This window comes from Cryptomeria japonica, chromosome 7, assembly GCF_030272615.1.
Source record: "Cryptomeria japonica chromosome 7, Sugi_1.0, whole genome shotgun sequence".
Classification (NCBI taxonomy): Eukaryota; Viridiplantae; Streptophyta; class Pinopsida; order Cupressales; family Cupressaceae; genus Cryptomeria; species Cryptomeria japonica.
In genome coordinates this window covers 51,494,593-51,518,280 of record NC_081411.1, presented here as the reverse complement: position 1 = coordinate 51,518,280, position 23,688 = coordinate 51,494,593, and the positions used below count along the sequence as shown (strand labels likewise).

The window sequence follows — 23,688 nt, the reverse complement described above, 5'->3', positions numbered from 1 at the left end:
AAGTGTTGCATTCAAGACAAAGATTCAACCATTGAAGAGGAGATCACATACTACATGCTACAACATACAACATACAACATCTAAACCTTCGCACATAAGGATACCAACATCCTTAGAACAAGGTATTAGTACTTGTTTTACAGTCATTTACATTTACAGCTCTTGCTCATTTCTTGGTTAATTCCAAAACCGGGGTTTGACCTAAAGGCAAACCCCTAATCCCTAACCCCCCAATCATCTTCGCTTTTCTGTGTGTAGGTTGCAAGTACGCGGTTGAAATTGAAGATCTGGAATCCTTGTGCAGAGACGAACAGATCCCCCTTCGTTTCGCGGATTTTTTGGAGGACCGTGGCGCCGGGCGCCATCGTCCTAACAACTTTTGCTCAAATTTGCAGGACAGCGCCGTATCGACATTTTACTGCTAATTCCAGGTCCGCAGCTTCATCCTATAACCCGAACTCAGTTTATAAGCGAATCTTTATGACTTTCTATGCATGCTTAGCTTAATTTCCTTAACAACATTTCTTTACAAAAGAGGGTAGCCTTGCTTTCCTAACCCTTGAAATTCATTTAGCATCCAATCTTGCATTGCGTGGGATTGGATCTTATGAGTTTCAACCCCTCTTTTGAATGTAAAGTCTCTCCCCTAAGTGAAAACCATCGAACCCTAGCGAACCTCCCTTCTCTCTCCTTGGAGTTGGAAGAGGGGAGAGCAACTAGGGTTCGATTGCGATTTTCCGCTTTACATTTTGGTGAACCCGACGTGAACATCCTTTCTGATTTTTCATACTTATTGATTACATTTCCATGTTTGATCTTTTGCAAAATTTTAGAGGTGATTGCATAAAAACCCTAAATTTTCTTTTTAGTAATTGAACTTGCGAAATGTCTAAATGTTAATGCCTGTTTCAGATCTGCCCTTCTATTACAAATTATCAATTCATATTTGTGCTTTAATTCTGAAAATTAAGTGGTTAAATGTCAAAACCCTAATTTTTGAAACCCTCTTAATTCAACCTTTGTCCGACAATTTGACCAATCAAAACATCTCCAAATCAGCTGTAACTTTGGATTCTGCAATAAAATCACAATATCCTTCATCCCTGAAAATTTGGAAAAAAGTTGCGAGGACCGTGTTGCACTCCGAGCGCCATCGTCCCCGACATTTTTTTCAAAATTTTGGGAGCGAGATCTTGCTGTATTTTCCTGCTAAAATCCAGAATTTTGGCTGATTTTATCAATTCTAACACTTTCAAAATTACAGTCAAAGTTGGTCTTGTGATTGCTTGGATTAAGGCTTCTAATCATTCAAAAATCATTGAAATTGAAATTCTGTGTCAAAATTGCGTTCTTACTGTCATAAATCTGAAAATTGTGTTTACATTCATTCGAAATTTTAGTGCTTTATTCAAATTCTTGCATTTTGTGACTTTTGAAATTAAGTGCTTAATTACAACAACTTTGATTTCCGCTTTCAGAATTGAATTTTGCGTGAAATTGAGTCAATTTTCAAATTTCAAAATTTGCATTGCTCTTGACATTCCCTCTAAAATCATAAAATTCAAAATTTCAGTTTCCCTCTTTTTTTTCAAAATCCAAATTTTGCATTTTTCGACAATCTTGATAGGGTTCAATTTTGAATTTGCAACTTTAATTTGGCCTATCTACAGATCGTAAAATCACTCAATTTTTTCAGATTAGCTCTAAAATCATCATACCTTTCATCCCTGCAAATTTCGAAAAAAGTTGCAAGGACCGTGTTGCACTCCGGGTGCCACGGTCCCGGACTTTTTTTCCGAAATTTCGGGAGACTGTTGTGACTGCATTTAACAGCTTAAATCCAGAAGATTGGCTGATTTTACTGAAAATTGCTACCTCTAAATTCAAAATCTTCTCTCTCTTTCTAGTGCATGAGTTTTACAACAATAAGCCCTACTTACACTATTCCCGTTAGACGAAGCCGTAGAATTAAGTCTTTCCGAGGTTTAACTACTGAGGAGATGGAACCTAATTTGAATAGCCTTTTTAACGAGGACATGGGTAATTCCTCTAATCCTCCTAATGATGAAGAAGCTCCCCATGAAGTTTCCGTTGAACAACTTTCCAAATTGGATAACCAATTTGATGATTTTCACCAATGGATGTCTCATGAGTATCCCGATAGTCAAGCTCTTCCTTTAATTGAGGGTCTAAAACGCATGCTTCAAAGTGATAAGAATGGAATTGATGTTTTGCGTGGTATTGCACACATTGTGGATTCGAATGTAATGCCTATGAAGAGTTGTGCTGAAAATTTAGGTTATACACAACCTCCTACACAAGTCAATCATTCTATTCCTTTGACAACTCCTATTGCTAGTATACCTACCTTTACATCAAACATAATGGCTACTTCTATACAAGATATTCCCCCTGTGATCACCAGTCATGGGGGCAACCCTTCTTCTTCAATTAACCCTCTTCCTTCATTCAATCCGACTTCTTCATTCATTCCTTCAATGAGTGTCCCTATTATATCTCCACAAATGAACATGATGCAAGGGGGCAATTCATTCAACCATTCCATTCCTCCTTGTAGTGTTCCTCCTATCCAATCCTCTCCTATGGCTAATTATCATAGGGTCCCACCACCTTACTCTCTACCTTCTTTCAATAACATAACACCTCCATCTCAATCTAACACATCCAATATGAACTCGTCGACTGAAGCGACCATTAATAATCTTGCACAAACTGTCTCTTCTTTACAGCAACAAATTGCCTCTATGAATCAATCTAAGTTCAGTGTGCCCACATTTGACGTTGCGAGCCCACTTTCTCTTGACATTGTTCGAGTTATCCCTCCTAAACATGTTGAAATCCTGCATTTGGAGCTTTATAATGGTAAAGGAGATCCTCTAACACATGTTAAGACTTTTCAAACAATTTGTACTGATTTTGCTTATGACCAAAGGTTGCTTGCAAAACTGTTCACTAGAACATTAAGAGACAAAGCCCTACAATGGTATTGCTCGTTGCCTTCTTATTCTATTACTTCTTTCGAACAACTTGCAAATGCTTTCATTCAACAATTTCAAAACAATATAAGTCCTAAAGTTACTTTGATTGATTTAATGCATTGTAAACAAGGTGTGAAAGAAAAAGTGACTGATTTTATTGGTAGATATAAGCATTTGTATGCTCAAATTTCTTTTCCAGTGCCTGACAATGATATCCAAAGAATCTTTATTTCTAATTTACAAAAAGACATTCGAGACAAACTTCTGTTTTCTGAGTTTACTTCTTTCCAACAGTTGTGCGCCACTCTTCACAATGATCAACTGACTATGAGTCAAATGGAACAATCACATCCTATGGCTCCGAGTGATAAGGGTGATAGCAGTCAACAACCATTTGGGAAGTTTAAACCGAACAGAGATTCCATCAAATTCAATGAAAACATCATCAACAACAATGTGAATGCAGCATCAAGTGTGCCCCCCATTTCTAAATTTTTCAAGAGAGAAAGAAAGTATACTCCTTTGAATGAATCATTGCATGGTATTATGAATAAATTATTGGAACAAAATGTGCTTAGCCTTCCTCCTATAAGGCAAATTGATCCTGCAAAGATAACTTCACCTTATTTTGATCATAAAGCTTTTTGTCATTTTCATCGTCAGTCTGGGCATGACACTGAAAAATGTTTTTCTCTAAAGGGTAAAATTCAAGATTTGATTGATAATAATACTATCTCTGTTTCTGGAGTGAATGATAAAGGCAACACATCTGTAGCTCCTCCTAATCAAAATCTTCAAATTTTTACTGATCCATTACCTTCTCATACTTCTCATACCTCTAATGCGATTGAGACTAATGATTCCTCTCTCTCATCTGATGGTCTTGTGTCTATGACTCCGAATGTGATTAACTTTGTAGAGCAGCAAGAAATCCCTAAAGAACCTTCCATCACATTTGATTCTAGCGAAACCATTAGGGCACTTGATGGTCCTTTATACATAGTTGCAAAAGTTAAGAATACACCTTGCCGTGGAGTGCTTATTGATCCTTCGTGCATGGTTAATGTTATTACTGAATAATTTCTTTTTACTTTGCAATTGAATCAAGTGATCTATGACAAAACAGATGTGATTGTGAAATTATTTGATACATTTTCTTCTCCCGCAATTGGTTCTATTACATTGCCTATTGAAGTCCATAACAAATCCCTTGATGTGAACTTTGCTATTATTCCATCTTCCGAACAATTTCGTGTGAAGCTTGGCTATCCTTGGTTATCTTCCATGAAAGCTATTGCTTCTCCTATTCATAAGTGTTTGAAATTTCCCCATAATGGTGAAGTTGTTACTGTCAATCATAGTCTCTTTAAACCAGCTGAAAGAACTTCTAGTGTTCCTATAGATTACTTTTGGCCTAAACAATTCCAATCTCTTCCTCCGCGAAGTGATCATCTTTTCAAATCTTATCAAAAGTGGAAAATAGATATGATCTTATCTCTAAGTGAACCTAGAACACCTAAACTTGACATTCCTATCATTCTTGAGAAGGAAGTTCTTCCTTTGAAAGATAAAACTAATGTCTTTCCTCAAGAAGATTCCCAACCCATCCCTATGGATGTGACTATGTCTATACCTAATAAACTTCCTAAGAGTAGACCTATACCTCCTCGTCATGATGGACTTGGTCTTCTCCCTAAACTAAAAATTCCTCCTTTGTATGGAGCAGTTCCTCCTCCTTCCTTTTATAGAGAGAAGAGACCTTCTTCTTCTCCTATCATCCAACCTAAGAGACCACAACCTACACACCCAAGTGCTAAGGATGAGAACATTCCTCCTCCTCAATCGTCTCCACTTCCTACTAAGACTAGATGAAATCGTTCTGCACGTGAACGCCGACGAAAGCGTCGTCTTAGAGCTGAGGCAGCTGCTTCTCAAACTTTGCAATCTCCAAAAACACCTTCAACAAGCATTATTCCATTTTCTCCTCAGTCGAACATTGAGCCTAAATCTCCTAAACATAAGATGCATGATGATCTTGATCCTGTGCGAGTTAAAGATCCTATTTTTATAAATCTTGATGATGATATAGATGAAAATGTTATTCCTCTTGCTTCTGATAGTGAATATGAACTTGTTGATGTTGATAACCATTTATCTAATGAATTTTCTAAAGCACTTATCCTAGCTCCTAGACAAGAACAATGTGGCTCGAAACATGAACATAGCCCTTGTTTGGATCTTGTGATAGCTCCATCCGCTGTGTTGGATGTTCCTCCTCTAGCGTGTTCCCTGCCTTCCCGAAACATTGATCAGCAAGATCGGGGGGTAGATGACGTGCTAGACTAGTTACATTAGCATAGCAGATTCTCTCCTCCTCTCTTGTGTTATTTCTTCTATATGTTATTCTCATTCTTCTATTTGTTGTCCTTAGTGTTGTCTACTTGAGGACGATGCAAAGCATTGAGATCTCTCGATCTCTCTCATGTTGACTCAAAAGACACATGTGTTCCCTTCTTCTAGGTGACCTTCCTTGATTGGGGAATGAAGAACAATTATGCATACATACACACATATGATATATATACATGAATTATCATACAGCATACTGACCCCGAGGAAAGCGAAGTCACCTTGTGCTTTATGTTTTGTGTCTATTATCCTTGGGTTTATCTCACACTTGGGGGCTAAATCCTTGCGATAGCGTGCTCCTTTCCTTTCTCATTTCTTAGGTGTATCACTGCGTTAAAACAATCACCCCCGGTGAGGCGTGTGCGATCGCTTTAACGTAGGGGGGCATACATCCCGTTCATATCTTTTCAAGATACTTGAAAATTTCTTGGCAAATTTAGCCTTGCCTTGAAAATTTTTGATATCTTTCTTGCATGACTCATAGTGAGGGAGCCTTACTACTGACAGTCATGGTTCTCCCTCGTGATCTTCCCTTTTACTTTGTCAATCGAAGTTGTAAGATCCTTAGTCCACTGGGGGCTTGGTGTATCTTGCCTCCTTGACGTGGTGAAAGTCTTTCAATGTTGTTTCCTTGTACTTTACCGGAAGTATGAGCATACATACTCCCGCTAAAGTGGGGGCTAAATGTAGCGTCCTAAAATTGCGACACTTGCAATTTCAACTGCATTTCGGTCTTCACGATGGCGACGCAACACACAACCTGAATGGAGACCCCGAAACTTGCTCATGACACCAAAAACTGCATTTTTCAAGCACCCTGGCCTGAACCTCCTTGCACCCTGCTGTCTCGGGAGGTGGGACCAGAGCGCCCAGCGCCCTGGTCCCCAGGACCATGGCGCCCAGTTCCCTGGTCCCTGGGTCCTATTTTGGGCCCGGTCTCCTAAGGGGCTCAGGTCTTTTTTTTTGCAATTTGGAAATTAACTTTCCCTGGTCGGCCTAAGGTCGGGAAAATCAGTCTATCAGCCCTAAATGACAAATATATAAACTACATTTTCCTCTTTCATTCGATATGATGAAAAAGGCATGGAAACTATACTCAAGCATTCAAGTATTCAAGCATTCCTTCAAGCAATTGATCATTTCAAGTCTCCATTCAAGGCCAAGTGTTGCATTCAAGACAAAGATTCAACCATTGAAGAGGAGATCACATACTACATGCTACAACATACAACATCTAAACCTTCGCACATAAGGATACCAACATCCTTAGAACAAGGTATTAGTACTTGTTTTACAGTCATTTACATTTACAGCTCTTGCTCATTTCTTGGTTAATTCCAAAACCGGGGTTTGACCTAAAGGCAAACCCCTAATCCCTAACCCCCCAATCGTCTTCGCTTTTCTGTGTGTAGGTTGCAGGTACGCGGCTGAAATTGAAGATCTGGAATCCTTGTGCAGAGACGAACAGATCCCCCTTCGTTTCGCGGATTTTTCGGAGGACCGTGGCGCCGGGCGCCATCGTCCTAACAACTTTTGCTCAAATTTGCAGGACAGCGCCGTATCGACATTTTACTGCTAATTCCAGGTCCGCAGCTTCATCCTATAACCCGAACTCAGTTTATAAGCGAATCTTTATGACTTTCTATGCATGCTTAGCTTAATTTCCTTAACAACATTTCTTTACAAAAGAGGGTAGCCTTGCTTTCCTAACCCTTGAAATTCATTTAGCATCCAATCTTGCATTGCGTGGGATTGGATCTTATGAGTTTCAACCCCTCTTTTGAATGTAAAGTCTCTCCCCTAAGTGAAAACCATCGAACCCTAGCGAACCTCCCTTCTCTCTCCTTGGAGTTGGAAGAGGGGAGAGCAACTAGGGTTCAATTGCGATTTTTCGCTTTACAGTTTTCATTTTTGAAATTTACATATGAAAGTTTTTGAGTCAATTTTGAGGTCTTTAGAGGCCTCAAAATGACTCAAAAGTATCTATAACTAGAATAGTTGGTCGAAGCTTGATAGAGAACATCATGAGCTTTGCAACACTTCACACAGTTTGTCAATCAGACAACCAGTTCGAAAGTTATGGCCTTCGAAAGTTGGGTCTCCTGAAATAGAAAATATAAAAATGCGTTGAACACATAAATGAGCTGTAAAAGGGAGGTATGCATGCTGACACGTGTTTTGACACATCATAGGGCATCTGAGATTGGAGATAAGACACATGCCACTTTATTGGGTGGTTTTAGCACATGATTTTGAAATATTGTTTGATGGTTTGATGTATTGTATCTCCCATATACGAGGTGCATGAGATAGAGATTATGTAAGAGTCTTGTAGCTATTGAGTTACCTCTAGATCTTTGGTTGGTGATACACTTGTGAGAATATTGCTTTGAAAGTATATTGTAATCTATTATTGGTTTCTAAACAATATGTGTGGGGTTTTTTCCTTGAAAGGGTTTTCCCCACGTAAATCACTATGTTGTGGTATGTATGCTATTTATGTTTATTTTTTTTAAGTTTATGTAATTGTTGTAAGGATTTGTAAATATTTTTGCATTACCCTCCTCTCAAGGTTAGTGCAGGAAGTTGTTTCGCTACTTAACTTCCTTACAAGTGGTATCAAAACCTGATCACCTTTGGTTTCAATTGTGGGGGGTTGGGTTTTTTGAACTAATCCAGATTTGAGTGGGAGATTGAGCAGAAGATACAAGTTTTTGATCTTGTTGCAAGATTTTTCAGATGACAAGTTCATTAGGGAGAATAGAGATGGATATATTTTTTGGAAGTAATTTTGACATGTGGAAGCTAATGATGGAGGATTTGCTAATAGATTGAGATCTATGAAATGTTGTTGATGTGAATGTCAAAGACCATTAGATCCTACTATGGTTTCTCCATATGATGTTATGGATTGTAAATCTAAAGGTCTAATTAGATTGTGCTTGGCAGACTCTATTCTAATCAATGTCCACAAAAAGACCTCTGCAAAGAAGCTATGGAATGAGCTTGATGAGATGTATCAAGAAAAATATTTATTGAATCAAATTTTCCTGAGGAAAAAAATGTATTCCTTGAGAATGGAAGAGGGTGGAAGGATTAAAGACCACATATAAATATTCAATATGTTGACTCAATTGGCATTTGTTGGTGTCAAGATGGATAAGGAAGAGAGATGTTATAACTTACTAAGTTCTTTGCCTGATTCGTACAATTCTCTTGTTATGGTTATTGGCATTACTTCTATTATTTTGAAGTTTGAAGATGTGGTGTGTTCCTTTCTTAGTGAAGAGATGCAGAGGAAGGTATCCATCAGTTCAAAGGAAGACCTAACTATTCAGAGAAGACCCAAGGAAAAATGCAAGAAGAATGAGAAGCATAATAAATCCAAGTCCAGAGGGGGATCAAAATCTCCTATAAAGTCCAAAGTTATTTGTTGGAATTGTGGTAAATTAGGACAAATCCATAAGGACTACAAAGAAGAAAAGAATAAGTAAAAGAAAAAAGTTTGATTTTGATTCCAAGTCTGAGAACGAAGATGGCGATGCATTCATTGTTGCTTTGACCAATGTATGGTTAATTGACTTAGGTTCAACCTTTCATATGACTTCCAATAGAGATTGGATTTTGAATATAAAGAATTTAATGGAGGTAAGGTGTACTTGGGTGATAATTCTCATTTGGATATTGTTGGTAGTGGAAAATTCATAATCAGGTCTCCTAATGGTAGAGTAAAAAGGATTAGTGGTGTGTTGCATATCCATTGACTAGTACAAAATTTTCTATTCGTGAGAAAATTGATAGATGTGGGTGCGCAGGTAGTTATTTTTGATGTAGGGTGTAAAATGGTGAAGGGTGCTATAGTGATTGATAGAGGTGTCATATTTGGTACATTGTATAAGTTGGATGCATACACCGTCGAGTGTAATAGCACTTATGTAAAAAATAAATATGTTGATACTTCATTGGAAGATTTGATGGTTTCACCTTCAGTAGATGAACATAGCTTTTGGGTACCTAAGGGTTCTCTTTCTGCTAAAGTAAAGCTACCTATAAAGTAAAGCTACCTATAGAAAAGACTATGTTATGGCACGAGAGGCTTGGTGACATTAGAGAAAATGGTCTAAGGACCTTGAAAAATAAAAATCTTGTTGAAGGCTTGAATGATTGTAATCTTGACTTTGATTTCTATGAGCATTGCATTTATGGAAAATAAACTACGTGTAGTTTTACTTGAGTTATTATAAATTTGTAGTATTTTGGATATTATTCATTCTGATGTGTTTAGTCCTGTAGATGTTCCTTCCATTAGAAAATCTACATATTACATTTCATTTATTGATGATTTTAGTAGAAGTACATGTGTAAATTTTTCGAAGAGTAAATCTAAAGTTCATTGTCAATTTAAAGAATTTAAAGCAATGGTTGAGTTGTAGATTGAAAAGATGAAAATGTTTGAGGACTGATAATGGTAATGAATTTTTCTCTAATAATTTTGATAGATTTGAAAAGACTATGACATTAATAGAAAAAAGACAACTCTATATTCTCCACAATAGAATGGAGTTGCAAAAAGAATGAACAAGACATTGGAGTATGTTGAGTGGTGTTGGTCTATAAAAATTGTTTTGAGTTGAAGTTGTTGCCATTGCTTGCTACCTAGTTAATATGTCTTCTAGGTCATCCCTTGTTGATAAAACACCTATGGAGACATGGTCAGGTCATATGCCTTCATTGATACATCTTAGATTAGTTTTGAGACATATGTAGATGTACCAAAGGATAAGCAAACAATGTTGGAGAACAAAGTTGTGAAATGCATTTTCATTAGACACAATTATGGTGTGAAAGGATACAAGCTTTGAGACCTTGTTGCACAGAAAGTAATACATAATAGAAGTGCTATTTTTAGAGAAATTAAGTCTCCTTATGTTACATTTTATTCAAATAAATAAAACAAGAAGATGTGTTTCAATTTCCTTATACATCTTAAAGAGTTGAATTGCGACCCCTATATAGGCAAGAAGGTGAGGAGAGCTCATGTAGCTTTCAATCTTTAGAAGAGAAGGAAGAACCTCCAGATCAACCCATTTGAAAGTCTACAAGACATATACAACCACTTGAAAGGTATTTACTTGATGATTGGAGATGGATTTTTACTTTGAATACTAATGTGGATGAATCTATAACTGTAGAAGAGGCATTAGGTATTGTAATAGATGGAAAAGTAAGGTTTCATTAGTTATGCTTTGTAAACTAGGAAATGACCTAACTTTCACATGCAACACATTAAAAGGAGGATAAACTCAATAGATCCAACATCAATTCTATTAGAAAGAGGGTTGAATGCTAATTGGAGTCCTATTCCTCTTTTGTTTGAGTTAAAAATGTAATTAAAAAGATGTAAATTGAATGCCAAATATAAGGTAAGAAAGTAGATGCATGAACTAATAACTTGGACTGATTATGCTAATTGATATAGTGAAACAAAAAATTTACAAGTACAAAAATAGATAGGGAATCTGACTGTGCACTTGTAGATGAAATCTTGAAGCTGAATCGATAGGATCAGGGCACTGGACACCCTGGTCTTCTAAGCTATAATATGAGAATTTGGATTTTGAGACAATTGAGACAGTCTAGAAGGCAACCTAAAATTTGGAGTTGAATTGAGAGGACCCTAGGGTGTTAGTTTCCCTAGTTCTGGGACAGAGGTGCTGGGTGCCCTAATCCCTAAGAACCAAGCTAAATTTTTGACAAAGGACTTGTGCCTGCTTTCGAAGATTTCTCAAAGTCTTCCAGCTCTATTAGATACCTATACAACACACGTGAGGAAAGAAAGGGGGTTTGTGGATAGTGGTTTTCCTTAGGTAAAACCCTATGTTTTATATTAACCCTAATTGAAATAAAAATAAAATTTAAAGTGTGCCTTTTGAGGGCAGAGAAAAGAATTGGAATTGAAATGCTTGAATGTAGATGATTATACCTTCAATATGTGATGCAGTGCTCTTAGGATAATTCTTCCATGTGTTGATGCAATAACATGATAAAACACATAAAATTCATAATGAAATCATAGATAAAGCATAATTTGAATTAGCACTGATGTAAATTGTTATTCCTTGAATCAGGTCTACTCTCGAGGAAGAAGAATTGCTCTTGAATTGATGATAATGTCAACAAAAGATAAGATTCTAAAAATGAATTGAGAGGGGTGCCTTATATAGGTATTTCATAACTAAAATCACCTTTAGGCTGACTTAGATTGATATATTTTTCACATGAAGTGGGATTTGGACAGGGTAGGACCACCCTATTATCCTCCTAAAATTCAGGGAAAAAAGTGTGAGACTAGGTAGTATACTATTTAGTTTGGCCTTGACAATATTTTTTCAAGTTTTAGAGATTGGAAGATAACAAGGTTCTAATGCTGAATCCAACTTGGTGGCTCAAACCATAATGCATGGATATATGAAATATACTTTGAGATTTGAATTTAGGTTAAGATTAAGAATTGATGCCCTCCTAAATGGCACAAATAGTTAGTCTATGATCAAAGAATACAAAACACACAAAGCATTAGCATTAATCAATCAAAAACTAAAACATATGAAGGCATTCCAAGAGAGACACTAAAAACATGCTAATGAATCTAACTAAAGAAGTAAGACAATGAGATATCTCCAACTATCTCTTAACATGATATTAGTTCTTTCTCCCTTGTTCCTCTCCTCTCCAAGTTCCAAAATAGTGTAGCTCTCAGCAGCTTTTTGCACTATGGATGCTTATGGAGGATTGAGATTGTAGTATAGCTCCAAACATGAAATGAAAAAGCTATTTTATGCTAAAATGATGTATTTTAACCAAAAAGACAAGATTTAGTTATGCTATGCTAAATGCTCTCTAAAATGGCTATAGTCTAAATGCTTACAAGTTTTTCAGGATCTCGATTATGAAGGAATGGGCTCTATTTATAGGAAAAATGGAGCAATGGATGGCCAGGATTGAAAGGTTTAATCAAGGGTCAAGCTTGAATGATTTCAAATCCATGTGAGGGCTTTCAACCCAATCCCAGGATGACAAGTGTCAATGTGAGATAGGTTGAGAGGAGAGGGAATAAACATTAAATGCCTGACATGACTTTGGGATTTTGAGTCAAGGTTGGTTGAATGAATAAACTCTTTATTCAAAGAATAAAGCTTTTATCCAATAGATAAATTCTTGTGCAAATGTGAAATGGATGAATATGGTCAAACAATAAATGTTTGGGGAGACAAGATTGAAATAACCATAAATGGTTATGTAAGAGACATAAATGGTCATGTAAGAGCCATTAGTGGTCTTGGAAGACTTTGGGGGTTAATTTGTTGAACACACAAAGCATTAAATGCTTTTCAAAGACTTTGGAGTCTTTGAGAAGTGACTCCATTTTGCTTAGGAATGTGACAATAATTAGGGGATGGATTAGACTAATTAGGAAGGGGTTAGAAGAATCTAGAAGGGGATCAGGTTTGCAAGTGGATTTGGTGGGTGAGGGAAAATAGGATTTTATTAAAATAAAAATTCATTTATTTCAATAAATGTGTGCAAGTTGCATTTGTAGGAAAATGCAAGTGGGGGGGGTTTTAAAATGATTTAAATAAATGTTAGTTTATTTAAAAGGGGGATTTTAATTAAATAAATTGATTTTATTTATTTAATTGATTGAAATTTGATTTAATGAATTAATTAAAATAAATTGAGTAATTTATTTAATTAATAGAAGAATGTTTGGGGATGAATTAATTAAATATTTATTTAATTAATTGATGGCTAGTGGATTTTTAATCAAATAAATACGAAATATTCATTTAATTAAAATGGACAGATTTGTGTGACTACAAGAATAAATCAAGATATAATAATAAAGGGCACACCTAGAATTAAGGGCCCAAAGAAGATTGTGATGATGTAATAAAATGGAATAAAACCCATAATATTAATTTAAATAAAAAAGAACCCATAATGTATAGAGGAAAGGGAAATACTAAAATAGGTGCTAGGAGATTGTGAAATTGGACACACTAATAAAGGTGTACAATTTACGGCGCTACAAGTATGAATAATGTAGAATCATGAAAGATTGCTATGGAAGAAGAAATAACAACTTTGAAAAAGAATGATACATGGGATCTTGTACCATTTCTTGAAGGGCATAAACTTGTTGGTTGTAAATGGGTGTTCAAGAAAATATTGGTTTAAATGGAGGTATTGAGAAGTATAAAGCAAGGTTGGCTGGGAAAGTCTACTCTCAGCTTGAGGGAGTTGATTAAGGTGAGATACTTTTGCTTGTTGTAAAAATGACATCCATTAGATTTTTTCTTTCTATTATCGCTGCTTATGATTTAGAGGTTGAGCAAATGGATGTGAAAATTGTTTTCCTTCATGGTGATTTGGAGGAGGATATTTACATGACATAGCCAAAACACTGCGGTAAAAGGTGAAAAGAATTTGGTTTGTAAATTGAAGAAGTCTTTGTATGGCCTCAAATAGAGTCCTAGGATGTGGTACCAAAAATTTGATACATATGTGTTGAGTTTGGGATTTGAGCATTCTAAATAAGATCATTGTGTTTATTATAAATTTGATGATCGTTTTCTATACATTGCACTATATGTTGATGATATGTTATTCATTGGCAAAGGGAATGTATGATTTTAAAATTAAAGTCTCAACTTGCTGCTAAATTTGAAATAAAAGATCCTAGTGTAGCAAAACACATTATTGTGATGGTATTTAGAAGAGATGGACTATATAGAAAGCTCTGGCTAGGCCAAAATAAGTATGTGAGTTTAGTTTTATAGAGGTTCAACATGTAGGATAGTAGACCACTATGTGTTCCTTCTATAGAAGGAACAAAGTTATCTATTTTAAATTGTCCTACATCCCCATCAAAGATGGAATACATGAGTAGAGAACCTTACTAGAGTGAAATTAGAGGTTTGATGTATGATATGGTTTGCACTACACTCTAAGGCATTGCCCAAGTAGTGGGAGTTCCTTCTAGAATTATGTCTAATCCTAGTAGAGTTCATTGAGATGCAGTTAAAAGAGTCTTCAAATATTTGAAGGATACCTTAGAGTATTATTTGTGTTAGCATGGTAATTTGGTAGGAGATGTGATTTTCTTTGATATTCATGGTTCTTTGAATTTAGATGAGGCAAGTGATATTGATAGAAGAAGATCCACCAGTGCTTATGTGTTTACTTTATTTGGTAGTGCAAATAGTTGGATGAGTAAGTGATAGACTACGGTTGCTTTGTCCACTATTGAAGCAGAGTATATGACAGATACTCATGCTTGTAAAGAAGCCATTTGGCTTAAAAGATTATGTTCAAATATTGAAATAAAACAAAGTGTAGTGACAGTTAATTGTGATAGGCAAAGTGTGATTTGCCTAGTTAAGAACCCAACATTTCCTGCCCTGACCAAGCACATTCATGTTTAATATTATTTTGTTAGGGATATGGTCACAAATGGTCCTAGGGTGAATCTAGTTAAGATAGAAACTTGGAATGTTGTCGATTCTTTAACTAAGGCAGTGAGCATAGAGAAGTTTAGATGGTGTTCAAATTCTATGGGCCTCATGGCCCCTAGTAATTAATTTATGGCATAGAAATGCCCTTTGCTCTTGCAAGGTGTTTGAAAAGTGGGAGAATGCTAGAAAAATGATGTCTGAACCTTGCATGTACATAAGGTTACTATTTTTAGTAAGTTTTCATTTGAGCATGGATTGGTCCAAAATTTTTCCCAAATCTTCGAGTTGCTTAGGTAAATTTTTAATGCAATATCATGCCTATATTTGAAGATAGTAAAGTTTTTATTTTCAAAAGTTGCTAACAAAAGTTTTAGAGTCTGTTTTGAGGGCTTTAGAGGCTTAAAAATGGCCTAAAAGTGTCCATAAGCATCATAGTAGGTTATAGATTCATAGAACATGTTGCGAGCTTTCTGACACTTGAAACAATTTGTCAATTGGGCATCTGGTCCAAAAGTTATGGCATCTGGAAGTTGGGTCTCTTGAAATAGAAAATATAAAAATGTGGTGGACACATAAATGAGTCATAGAAGGGAGGTACACATGTTGACGTGTCTTTTGACACATCATAGGGCATCTAGGATTGGAGATAAGAAGGGTGTCATTTTATTGGGTGGTTTTAGCACATGGTTTTGTGATACCGGTCATTTTACAATTTTAAGTATTGTATCTCCTATATATGAGGTGTGAGAGATAGAGGTTGTGTGTAAGAGTCTTATAGCTATTGAGTTACTTTTGAATCTCTACTTGTTGACACTCCTGTAAAAATATTGCTCTGCAAGTATATTGTGATATTTTATTGGTTTCTGGATAATATATTGGGCGACTTTTGGAGTGTAGGGTTTTTCTCTTGAAAGGTTTTTCCCCATGTAAATCACTGTGATGTGGTATGCATGTTATTTATGTTTATTTATCTTAGGTTTCTTTAACTATGGTAAGGAATTGTAGTTTTTTTTGCATTAATTTCCTCTCAGGGTTAGTGTATGAAGTTTTTTTGCTACTTAACTTCCTTACAATAACTAACACATGTCCTACCAAATATTTTAAAATTTTAAATATTGAGTGTAGACCTTGACATTATGGAATTTGGTCATGATTGTTTTATGATCATTTTATGCCATCTTTCTTCTAATAAAAAATCAACCTTATGACTTGTATAAAAGCTAGTAGCTTTTCTCATTTGGATATATAATTGTTATGATAGGGAAGCTCTACAAATTGATCACATAGGGCTACACTCTTGAGTTGGTTTGCACCATCTTTTGATTAATTGATTTAGGGCTCACTCTAGCACACTTGAGTAGGGCTTTCTTTTACGTTTATGCACAATATTGCTCACCACAATCTTAGACATACTTAAGATTTAGAGCACATACTTTTATCTTAGATCCAAATTGGATATTCATGGAGGTGGGAACATTAAAATGGGGGATTGAATGAGACAAGATCCTATATAGCATAAATATTGTTTCCTCTTTGTGCTTGTGCATGTTTAGTGCTTGTGCATGTTTAGATCCATAATTTTACAATAGTACCCTAGATACAAGAAGATTCAACTTATGAAGACAGAAGATTTATAAATAAACAAAATAATATAATAATGATTTCAAAAATTTAAGATTCAAATTTTTTTTTAAATTGAAAATTTATTTTAGATAAATGCATTCTACATTGTGATCTGATAATAAGATAAATTGAAGGAACGACTTCAAATGCATCATACATTGATAGTTTGTGACTACATCTATCAGTGTGCTTTTGGTACTGGAATTCTTTATAATGAAATTCTCAAAGAAATCTCATTGCAGATTTTGTTTTTCTATAAAACAAGATCCTTCTAGTTTTTCTACCACTATTTTATAGCCACAAATAATGCAACAGCAAATCTGTTAATCTCAGAATTTACAAAGGCTTTATTTCCCTTTTCAGTCACTAAGTTCTACAACTGCCATTATATTTTAAATCAGACATGTGCAATCATAATGACTATTTCAGTCTTGTTCTTGAGGTCTGAGATATTCATCAATTGTCAGCTGGCAAGCTTTATGTAACACGATGCGTTGTTAAATATGCAAATAACACAGTTTTAAATTTATTTTACAACAAATAAATTAAAAGACCGTCCATTTAAAAGTTGAATTTTAGCCATCAAATTCAAGTGTTCATCCTTTCCTGGCATTGCAGAAGAGCGAAGCATATAGTACCCCGACACTTCTGCCTGCGACCAGATTTCACATAAACAGTAAACCATCAAGATTTCTGAATGCCATATGCTTCTGGATGCTTTCTGCCTACAAATAAGGACTTTCTGATAAAAAGCCTTCGTAAACCATCTTAACTTTCTAAAAAATGGCAATAATCTGTCAAAACCCTTCTCCAGTCTGTGCTTTTCCCCTGTCACACCCAAACCTTTCTCCACTTCCTTTTCTTCTCTGCAGTATCCTCTGAAAACTCTGTGTATTGAGAACTCCTCTGCAATGAAACATCTGGAACATTGTGCGCAGACACCTACCCATACCCATCCATTTCAGACATTGCAAACCCATCATCCAGCAGTTAGGATGATATCATTTGTTGAAGAAACACAATTTATGATAAAATAAAGCATAATAGCTTCGCCATTGGAGGAACCCTTGTGCGCACCAATTGTCGTATGGAATAAAGTTTCTGAGTAGAGGAGTCTCCGACAACTACATGATTGTGACAGAGTGAAGAGTTTACCAGGTAAGCTGCATCAAAGACTGTCTCCGTACATATTATCATTTCATCTGCCTATTTCTGCAAACTTTTTGCACAACATTCAGTCAATGAACAATTGAATGTGAAGGTAATTAAAAATTTGATTCCCAGAAAATATAATTACCTGTATTGTTTGAATGCAAAGCGTTGGATAGCTGATCCCATGGGGGCTCTGAGTTTCAGTGTCCTCAATTTCTCCATTTGCTCCAAACTTTCCATACAGGGCACAGTAGGTATGTACTACAAGCTTTTCAATGTTTTGCAATATTCTAGACCTTCAGCTTTCTTAATTTGGCCAGATCCTCTTAAGTCCAAATGCTCTGAGAGAAGTACATCATACAAAGCTGGGAAGATCGTCCAACTGTGGACACGACATTATATCCTGCCATTCAAGGTTCCAGATCACAAATAACCCCTATCTTCTTCAGCATTTTATAGGATGTCAATCTTATAAAATTGACTGTCGTTGGCAGTGCTTCAATCTCAGTTAAATGATGATTATTGTGAAGAGGACTCTGAAGGCAGGAATAATTGTCTTCATAGATAGAAATCCTGCACACTTATGTTTCATCTAGCTGCATCCACTTCAGTGCTCAATGCAAAAGGTAGCGACGCCCCCAAAAAATCTACTTGGCTGATTGGGCACCCGGATATTTTTAGTTGCTATAAGAGATTAAAACGCCCCACAGAGAACGGTAAACTTTTCAGCTTGGGCTGGGCAAAGATTCCAGGTTGGGGCAATCTTGAATCGAAAGATCGGTTAAGAAGGACAAATTTTCAAGAGTGTTCGGTAGATTTTTCAGGTTAGAACATTCCTGAATGGAAAGACTCCTCAAAGAGGACAAATTTCTAATAGTGTTTGGCAAACATTTTATGTTGGAACAATTCAGAATGGAAAGCTCAATCAAGGAGGACAAATCTCCAAGAGAGTTTGGCAAATGTTCTAGGGTGGGACATTTCTGAATGGAAAGACTAATCAACAAGGATAAATCTCCTAGAGAATTTGGCAAAAATTTCAGGTTGGAACAATCCTGAATAGATAGATCAGTCAAGGAGGACAATCTTCCAAGAGAGTTGGGCAAATATTCTAGGCTGGGACATTTCTGAATGGAAAGACGAGTCAAGGAGGGCAAATCTCCAAGAGAGTTTTGCAAAGATTTAAAGTTGGGACAATCCCCAATAGAAAGATCAGCCAAGGAGGACAAATGTCCAAGAGAGTTTGGCAAATTTTCCATGCTAGAACAATTCTGAATGGAAAGACCAATCAAGGAAGATAAATCTCCAAGAAAGTTCGGTAAATATTTCAGGTTGGAGCAATCCTGAGCAGAAAGACTAGTCAAGGATGACAAACGTCCAAGAGAGTTTGGTAAATATTCCAGGCTGGGACAATTCTGAATGGAAAGACAAGTCAAGGAGGACAAATCTCCAAGAGAGTTTGGCAAAGATTTAAAGTTGGGACAATCCTGAATGGAAAGATCTGTCAACGAGGACAAATTTCCAAGAGAGTTTGGCAAATTTTCCATGCTAGAACAATTCTGAATGGAAAGACGAGTCAAGGAAGATAAATCTCCAAGAAAGTTAGGTAAATATTTCAGGTTGGGGCAATCCTGAATGGAGAGATCAATCAAGGAAGACAATCTTCCAAGAGAGTTGGGCAAATATTCCATGATGGAACATTTTTTAATGGAAAAATCAGTCAAAGAACATAGATCTCCAAGAGAGTTAGGCAAGCACTCCAACTTGGGACAATCTTGAATGGAAAGATTAATTAAAGAGTGCAAGTCTCCAAGAAAATTCGGTAAAAATTTCAGGCTGAGACATTTCTGAATAGAAAGATCAGTTAAGACAGACAATTTTCCAATAGTGTTTGGCAAATGTTCTAGGTGGGGACAATCCTGAATGGAAAGATCAGTTAACGAGCACAAATCTCCAAGAGAGTTGGGCAAGCTTGTCAACAAGTCACTTTCAATCCTCATCTTTCGCAGCTTTCGTAGATGACCTATGTCATTTGGTAGCTCCCTTAGCCTCTTCAAACCATTTAAATAGAGCTCTCTCAAGAACGCCTGATTTGTGATGTGACGAGGCAACTTTTCCAATTGCTTGCACTGTGAAAGGTTCAGATGCTCCAGCTTTGTGATCTTTTCAAAGTCCTCTGACATAAGTATGAGCTGTTCACATTCCTCTAGATTTAGATATTGCAAGAGCATCAGCTTCCTAAAAGAAACTGGCAACATCGTCAATTTGCAGCATTCAGACAAATCCAGATATAGCAGATTTCTCAAGTCGCCGAAACTGCTGGGTAGTGATGATAGCATTCCACAGGACTGTAATTGCAGGTGCTCCAATGATTTAAGACTGCAAAATTCTTCTGGCAGACTCCCAAGCTTGTAGCCACCTTTGATTACTATTTTTTTCAAATAACTGAGATGTGCTATTGAACTTGGAAGACCTTGGAATTTGTGGCATTCAAATATAAACAACTCTCTCAACTGCATAGGAGCCTGCAATACATTTCCGAGTACAGAAACATAAAACATACAGCAACTATAAAAAAATGAAACACTGATTAACAGAGCTGAAATGGAAGACTAATTACATCGCTATCAGCCTCCCAGAGCTCTTCTAAGTGATGTGCCCCTTGAAAGTCTTCATAGAGTTCTAAAACCCTCAAATTTTTCAATGAAAGCTGTGCAGGAAAATTCTTCTGCCCAATTTCGAACCAGCGAAGCCAGAGCAGCTCTCTTGATGCTTCACTGATTACCTGGTTAAAATAATCTCCTCCAGTCACAAAAATCTTTAGTCCAACTAAAGAGGGTGCAAGCAACATTATTCCTCTGCTTATATTAGCCCTGAGTTCCTCCTGCGAGCAGCAACCCCGAAACTCAATAAAATCACTAATTGATCCTCCTCTTTACTACATTATCCAAAAGGGCTTTACTTGATGAGGAAAATTATGAAATACTCAGAAAAAAAAACCCTTAAGCAAAAGGATTATATAAACAAATATAGTCAAAAGTATGTCGAGAAACATAAAGACAGACAAACATACTCCATATGATCTCCAGTCTCCTATCCCAGGGACAGCTTTAATTCCTTGGATTCTATTTCTTTTCTGAAAAATAAAATAAAAAATTCAGAATCTTATAAAAATGGAAATTATTTATCGTCTTTTCAAACATACAATACGAAACTATTTTATTCTATTCCACCACATACAGAGTACATGGGTAAGCTGTTAAGCCGATTTGACTGCAAAATGGGCTAGGCAGACTACGAGACTGTCTTTATAAACAGAATTGAAAAAGCCTGAGAAACAGGAACTTCTCGGACACAATAAAAAGAAAGTATAAACCTCACCTCTGTTTGTTTATCAACATCAGTAATCTGTTGGTGTGACCAAATTCGGTAGGGTGAACGTTCATTCGCAATTTCCCTTCCCAAATTTATTAAGTGGTTATGCATTTTTATACAATTGTTATTGTCGAGATCAACCAAACACTCGTGCATAAGTCTTTCCCAACAGGACAAACCACTCCATCCTAAACTGTTCCATATTTCAATTGCCAAACTTTTGTCTTCTCCAATAAAGAAACATGTAGTATCTAAGAACACCTCTCTCTCTTCAAAATCAAGGGCATCATAACTTAGTTTGAGTTTCCCTTTGATAGCATCAGGTAATAATCTTGAATTCTTATTCAACTGAGATACCCAATGTTCTTTACCGTATTTCCCATTTACCTGTTCTCCAAATACCTCGAGAGACAGGGGTAATCCTTCACAAGCCTTCACAAACTTTTTAACAAGGTCCTCAAACCCATTAAGAGGAAAGATTTGTCTGAAAGCATGCCAACAAAAAAGTTGCTCGGCATGAAATGGATCCAGCGCTCTCATTTTATACACAGAGGATATACCCCAAGATATAAGAACTTCATAGTTCCGTGTTGTAACAATTATGAAACTACCTCCTCCAAGTTTGTCTTTTACAGGTAAGAGAGCATCCAATTGATCTACATTATCCACATCATCCAAAACAATGAACAGCCTAACAGATCTCAGATGCCTGGTTAGAATTCCGTTACCTTGCTCTATATTGTCAAATGTTACATTGTTCATGTTGACACCAAGGTCATTGAGAAGTTGAATCTGCTTCTTCTGCAATTTGGCTGCACCATCTCGAACATCAAAAACAAAACTGCGCCTCTCCATGGACAAGGATCTTCTGTTATATAACTCTTTTGCAAGGGTGGTCTTGCCAGAACCAGCCATGCCCCAAATTCCCACAATTTGTACACCCTGATTATTCTCAACAGATTGCTGTGTATTTATCTCAAAGTCTCTCACTATTTCTTCCAGACCTACTGGATGTTTTGCAACCTTAAATGGCACGTTTATTTCTTGCGAAACAATACTCGTTATTTTCTTCAGCAGCTTCCATTCATCGCTGAACATGTATTCTATTGAAAAATCAAAATACTGACAAGTTGTTATACAATTCTAAAATTAAATTTAAATATACATGAAAAGGCCGAAGTGTGGCACTTACTTGATATTATTTATGACTTCGCCAGAGTAACATGAGACGATGTGGAGTGCCCTCTTCCATTCCTGAAGAAGTTCCAGGCTGTATCTACCCTTCTGCTCGTGCTCCATAAAGGCCTGGGCATATTTTCCTTTCCCTTTCTCTACCCATCTTAGATCATTAGGATCTACCTGGTAGAAAATAGGAACAATTCTGGTGCCAGATTTTAGCATGAATGATAGCTCTGCCAAACACCACGGTGATTCTGCATACCTCGGGGAAAAAATAGCTATATGGATCAAAGCGCTGGTCATTGCTGCTTCTATTGTTCGGGGCAAGAAATCACCATATTCCAACTCTGGTGCATCCAAAAACACTGAGAGTGCCATACCAGTGAGGATACCATAGAGAGCGGTAGCTAAGGTGGATTTAACGTCTGGTCCACGATGATTTATGAAGACATCGTAGGAAGGCCTTTTCATGGGTTTCGAGGCAGAAGTCGATGCAGATGGTGCGACTTCATGAAAAGCACCCCTTACCTCCTGATTCTCTGGTGCAAGATCAGAGGAAGAAATAGCTGCAGATTGCGTGATTCCCTCAGAAGTAGACGCCATGGAATTGAATGAATAAATGATTTTACTAATGTTTCACGAGACTGATCAGTCTATGGGATCAAGAAATCACAGTCAGGATAACTTCATAATATTTTCCATCTCAGATCTCCACTTTGAATCGATCAAAAAACTAGTAATCGATTGATCTTATTCTCTCCTTAAAAAAAAAACAGAAAGAGTAATCGATTGATCTTATCCTCACCAAATATATAAAGTGAAAAGTATGAATGGAATAAAACAAGAAAATGTTGCCCTGGAAATAGGTTACAGGGAAGAAAGAGAGAGAAACAATGGAAGGAGGTTTGGCGCTCCGTATTTGTCAGAGGGAGTGGATTAGTGGGTGTTCATTCATTGCTTACGAAACCGCGTGGAAAAGACGTGGTATATGTGGAGGCAGGTGCTCCACGGAAGCATATGTGTAGTACAGAAGAGTCACCTGAAGGTGCAGTTTAAAAGAGAAGCAATGAGAAGCATGGAGCATGGGGAATCAGTGGACAATAAGAAATTTCGGAGAAGAAAGAAGAGACGTGTGAACAATGGAGTGAAGATGTTGACATCTGTAATAATGATCATAGGTAGATAGGGGAAAGGATCCAGTAGTTGTGCACCCTAACTTTGCGCTTCTCAAAATCCTACTTGAAATTTCAAATCACTCTGATTTTTTGACAGCAGCTTACTTGGCAAGTCCCTTGCTTATAACTAAGATTTCAAGGTCACATCATCAGATATGATGCCACATCAGCATGTTTTTTGCTAAGGTGTCCAAAACAGCGCCAAAAAAAAGTGAGGCCAATAGGCATGCAAAAGAGACCCCAATAGTTGTGCAGGTGACATGG

The 23,688-nt window shown here is 36.6% G+C and overlaps 1 protein-coding gene across 3 annotated transcripts; it reads right to left on the bottom strand.

The window, feature by feature from the left end:
• Nucleotides 1-16,869: 16,869 nt before the first annotated feature.
• On the bottom strand, nt 16,870-23,430 carry LOC131046461 (disease resistance protein RPV1). Of its 3 annotated transcripts, none has more exons than XM_057980213.2 (6): nt 22,263-23,430; nt 21,077-22,160; nt 20,769-20,831; nt 20,316-20,579; nt 17,844-20,220; nt 16,870-17,765 (listed from the first exon to the last, which is right to left on the bottom strand). In XM_057980213.2, the coding sequence occupies exons 1-5, from the start codon at nt 22,850-22,852 to the stop codon at nt 18,424-18,426; spliced, it is 3,798 nt and encodes a 1,265-aa protein (XP_057836196.2). In that variant the 5' UTR covers nt 22,853-23,430; the 3' UTR covers nt 16,870-17,765; nt 17,844-18,423. The 3 variants fall into 3 exon arrangements, with proteins under 3 accessions (XP_057836196.2, XP_057836198.2, XP_057836199.2); XM_057980215.2 differs by having other exon boundaries at nt 16,870-17,758; XM_057980216.2 differs by having other exon boundaries at nt 21,077-22,173; nt 22,263-22,401.
• Nucleotides 23,431-23,688: the final 258 nt, after the last annotated feature.